The 5,344-nt window shown below is 45.7% G+C and overlaps 1 protein-coding gene across 1 annotated transcript in view; it reads left to right on the top strand.

The window, feature by feature from the left end:
* The window catches only part of LOC102840990 (zinc finger protein 709-like), a 27,064-nt gene that overhangs the window by 16,066 nt on the left and 5,654 nt on the right, over window positions 1-5,344 (top strand). The window contains exons 4-5 of the mRNA XM_006869066.1: window positions 2,522-2,744; window positions 2,923-3,056. Coding sequence (XP_006869128.1) covers window positions 2,522-2,744; window positions 2,923-3,056 — 357 coding nt within the window. The remainder of the gene's footprint in view (window positions 1-2,521; window positions 2,745-2,922; window positions 3,057-5,344) is intronic.

Here is a 5,344-nt window from a genome sequence, read left to right as displayed (position 1 = left end):
CCACTAGTTCAGGTACCCCTGTAGTCACCAGAATGGAGGTGGCGCAGACAGCAAGGGACCAATGAAGATTCCAAAAGAAAAGAATGTCCACACCTTTATCTCCGCAGTTTTGTTAGGCGTCCATGGCTGCACTGATCCTTCTCCCGCTTGGTCTCACCCAAGATGGCGGTTCCTGGAGCAGCTGAGCGTCTTGAATTAGAAAGCAATGGATTTCTTCCTTCTGCTACAAATTCTCCCAGCTATAAGCCTTCCAACCTAAATATTCCTCTATATGTGGTTCAGAGTTCTGGCACCATCGCCTGAGCCTGCTTGGTCAGGTATTCTGTGTTGTTGCTGATGGAGCTCCTTACTGTACTTCCACCTGATCCACCATCTTGTTTGTTCTCTCTTCTTGTTTTTTAAATGGTGTTATTTTATGCCCCCTTTCTTTGTGTGTGGCTCAGGACTTCACACATCTCCCTGAACTTCAGACCAGCCAGACCTTCCTTTTTCTCTCATCCTGAGGTTAACAGGTACCAGTGGAGCATGGGCCGACTCAGCCCAGGTCTTCACTGCTGCATGCCCCCACTTCCAGTCATAAGGAGACCCAGGTGGTCACTAGTAAGAATATTAGACTGCTCATGGGTTGGATCCCTTTGAGTTTCAGTCCTAGAGGGGGTTTTCCTTGATGGGCTGACTTTTCTCTCTTTGATGCCTCTAAAGCAAACAGCTTACTTCATATTCAGACAGCTGAATAGTCCATTTTTTTCTGCACATCTTTATTTTGATAAGGATCTCCTGTTCTCCCTGCAGTTCTGCATTGGTCTACATGTCTTTTCAAGTAGAAATGCCCCAACTCATGAGGTCCTGGGTGAAGCTGAGAATTCCACCTAAGACCCCATACTCTACAAAGGCTTCACAAGAAGCCTATTTCCCTGTGAAAATTCTAGTTTCCCTGTTAGCAGATCCAATCAGTTATAAACTGAAGACAGGCTTTCACACTTTCTGTTATAATTCTCAATATTCATTTCTATCACTCAGAAACGTCTTTTTTACAGTAGTAGGCAGGGAAAACCACTATCCACAAGTCAGTCAAACAGATAAACATTTTCCTTCCTTTACCCATTCAGCCCATGTTTTATCCCCATATCTACTCATAGAACACTGTTGTTCCAACATTGTATAAAATCACTCTTTACCTCCAGCCCATTTAGCCCATGCAGACCTCCCTAAGACTTTCCTCGTCGTCATTGTTCATCTTCCACCCTCCTTCTTGTGTATTGCCCTTCCCCTCTCTAAGTCATATTTTGGCTCTCGTGAACTTGTTTTAATTTTCCTCAGTTTCAGCCTGAACTTGCATATATGGGCAATTGATGGTCTGTTCCACAGTCTGCCCCTGGCCTTGTTTTGGCTGATGGTATGGAGCTTTTCTATCACCTCTTTCCACAGATATAGTCAGTTTGACTTCTGTGTATTCCATCTGGTGAGGTCCATGATGATAGTTGTCTTTTATGTTGTTTCAAAAGGTATTTGCAGTGAAGAAGTCATCGGTTTCTATAATGCGACTTCCAGCATCATTTCTATCACCAAGACCATATTTTCCAATGACCAATCATTACTCTTTTTTTTTCTTTTCTGACCTTTGCATTCCATTGACCAGTAATGATCAATAAATACATCTTGATTGTATGTTTGACCCATTTAAGACTAAAGACGTTGGTAGAATTTTTCAATTTCATCTTCATTGGCTTAGTGGTTAGTGCATAAATTTGAACAATAGTTATATTAATTGGTCTTCCCTGTAGGCATGTGGCTATTATCCTATCACAGACAGCATTGTACTTCAAGCTAGATCTTGATACGTTCTTTTTGATGATGAATGCAACACCATTCCTCTTAAATTTGTCATTCCTGGCATAGTAAATCATGTGACTGTCAGATTCAAAATGGCCAATGCCAGTCCATTTCAGTTCACTAATGCCCAGGGTATAGAAGTTTATGTGTTCTGTTTTATGTTTGAAACTTCCAGTTTTCCTAGATCCCTACTTCGTACGTATCATGTTCCAATTATTAATGTCTACAGCTGTTTCTCTTCGAGTTGTGCCTATCAGTAAATGAAGGTACTGAGTGAGGGCTTTACTCCATTCGCATCATCACACACAGTCAACTCTACTTTGAGGAGGCATCTCTTCCCTTGTTGTATTTTGAGTGCCTTCCAAGCTGAGGGGCTCATCTTCCAGCACTATATCAATATAGTCAAAAATCTGGTGCTGTCTGACAGTGTTCCACTGCTGTTCCAAAGGTTTTCAGTGACTAAATAGTCTGTCTCTCCTTCTTCCTAGTCTGTCTTTGTCTGGAAGCTCATCTGAAACCTGTCCACCATGGGAGGCCCTGCTGCTATTTAAAATACTGGTGGCATAGCTTCCAGTCACAGCAACTGACAAGCCACCACAGTATGACAAACTGACAGACAAGTGGCCATCTGTGCCTGTCACTCTCTGTTAATTCAACACTGTCTCTGCCCTCCCTTCTTCCGGTCCAGGTCTCCAGTGTGCTGCAGGGAGAATCGTCCAGTCCTGAACTAGTGTGCTGGGGACCTGGGGTGACCAGCCTGCACCTCCCTACGTCACAGGCCTGGTGTGTGGTCCAAACCGTGTTCATCTGCCTCCAGGCTGCCCAGGGCTCTGCGTCCACTCCCATCCTTTCCCCTGAAGTGGCTGCTTGGCTTAGAGATGACATTCACTGGAAGCTGGAGCGAGGAGATGGTGAGTTCTACAGAGAACCGGGCTGTTGTTACCATAAGAGGGTGAGGCTGTATATGAGTTATCGGGGGACCAGCTTTGTGCCGTGGGACTGTGCCCCAGAAGGCATCCTGAGTCCCTGGGCCGGTGCTCTCTCTACGGCTTTTCAAGATTCTGATGCCTGAGGTTGCCTTTTTGTGAGACATGGGTGTTGCTGTGGCCACCCTGGGCCTGCTGCTCTCTGCTGAGTGTCTCCTGCTGGAGCCTGAAGAGAAAGCAGCCCTGGCTGGGGAGACTCAGGCCTCACCCTTCAGAGCCTTCCGTGTCCCATCCCTTGTGAACAGCTCTCTTGACTTCCAGCCAGCAGAGGAACCTTTTCTGTACAGTTCTTAAACTACAGCTCCGTCTCTCCGCCTGTGCTGTGGGCTAGAAAAGTGGGGAGGGAGTTCACTGGGGAAGGCCCTGACTCTGGGGGTCAAATCCATGGGTCAAACATCAGTCTGGAGGCCTCTCCCAACTCACGTAGTTGCCGGAGTTGATGAACCCAAAACAGGCAAGTCACACAGCAGGCTGCTGGCTCATGAGACCACAGAAACTGGCAAATCCCCCAATCTCAGGTCAGACAAGGACAAGTCAGATGTAGGTTATAAGCGCAATACAGAGAACTTGGCCAGAGGATTCATGAATATTGAATTCTGTTAGTTCTCTAGAGCTGCTATAACAGAAATACCACGAGGCTGACTTTAACAAGCAGGAATGTACTCTCTCGCAGTTTGTTGCTGTTAGAGGCTACCAAGTTGGTACCGACTCATAGCAACCCTGTGCACAACAGAACAAAACACGGCCTGGTCGTGCATCAACCGCACAACCATTAGTTACACGTTAGCCCATTGATGCTGCCACTGTGCTGACCCATCTTTTTCTTTTTCACTGACCCTCCACTTTACCGAGCCTGATGCATTTCTCCAAGGACTGGTCCCTTCTGATAACATGTCTAGAGTAGGAGAGACGAAGTCTGGCCATCCTGGCTTCTAAGGAGCACTCTGGCTGCACTTCTTCCAACGCAGATCTGTTGGTTCTTTTGGCAACCATGGTACTCTTAATATTCTCTTCCAACACCATAACTCAAATGCATGAATTCTTCTACGGTCTTCCTTATTCACTGTCCAGCTTTCGCATGCATATGAGGTTATTGAGAATACCATGGCTTGGGTCAGGGGCACCTTAATCCTCAAAGTGACATCTTTGCTCTTCAACACTTTAAAGAGGTTGTGTGGAGCAGATTTTATTTCTTGACTGCTGCTTGAGTGTTGACTGTTAATCCCAGCAAAATGAATGTTGTTTATTGGTCCAGTGGTGAGGATTTTTATTTTCTTGACATTGAGATGTAATCCATACCAAAGGCTGTGCTCTTTGATCTTCATCAGTAAGTATTTTAAGTCCTCGTCACTTTCAGCAAGCAAAGTTGTATCATCTGCAGATCACAGGTTGTTAATGAGTCTTCCTCTGTTACCTATGCTCCGTGGGCAGTTGTCCAGGCAAACTGTCTACACGAGAGCTTACTTAGAACAGTGTTTTTGAGGTATGCAAATTACATACAGCAAACCACCTGCAAATTCACAAAGCTTTACATGTATTCATTTCATCACATTGAATGTGTTCAGTATGTTGTTCAGTTACTGCAAAATGGGACTCACAGTCTCTTTTTGGTCTACAAACACAAGGGCATTGCTATTCTCCAGAAGAAGCACTCTTTATTGCATTATAGCATTAGTCTATGGAGTCTTGGAGTCCTAGTGTGGCGCTGTGGGCTAATGCATCAAACTGCAAAGCCATTTGAACCATAAGGTTGGTGGTTCAAGCTCACCCGCTGTTCCTTGGAAACCCTGTATGGGGTCTCTATGGGTCGGTATCGACTTGACGGCATTTAACAACAAAAATGGAGTCCTAGGTTGGCACTGTAGGATCAGAGCTGGACTGCTAACCACAAGGTTGGTGGTTCAAACCTACTGGCTTCTCCTTGGAAACCTTATACAGGGTCACTATGAATCAGAATCAGCTTGATGACACTTACTAACACTATGTTGTATGAGAGTGTGTGGGTTCGTGTTTGTTGAGGGAGCCATCACTAATAGTTGGTGTACGGTTGTGTTGTGTTTCAAAAGTTTAGAATTGTGGGACGATCTGGAGTCTCCTGTTTTCCCATCTCTCACCTGAGCGAGCTCTTGAACTTTTACTGCCTTTGCCCACCTCTGTGAAAGGGGCTGCTGTCCTTGTGGGGAGCAGCTCCGGATCCATCGCACACCACGCTGCTTATGAAAGGGACAGAAGGGATGAGCAACAACTGAGGTTCTGAAAAATAGGTGACTTGGGTCAAAATTCATAATTCTCCCTAAGAATAGTCTTTTATCTTTATTTTTTTATAAAAAGATAAAAAGCAGGTGGACCTGTCGCTGTGTGATGTCCTAGAGTTGTTCTAGAACATACGAGCAGCTCAGCGCCAGGGCTGCCCGTGTGTCTGTCTGGGTTGTTCTAGAACATACGAGCAGCTCAGGGCCGGGGCTGCCCGTGTGTCTGTCTGGGTTGTTCTAGAACATACGAGCAGCTCAGGGCCGGGGCTGCCC

The sequence above is a fragment of the Chrysochloris asiatica genome, unplaced genomic scaffold (assembly GCF_000296735.1).
Source record: "Chrysochloris asiatica unplaced genomic scaffold, ChrAsi1.0 scaffold00125, whole genome shotgun sequence".
Lineage (NCBI taxonomy): Eukaryota > Metazoa > Chordata > Mammalia > Afrosoricida > Chrysochloridae > Chrysochloris > Chrysochloris asiatica.
This window is presented reverse-complemented; position numbering and strand designations above follow the sequence as displayed.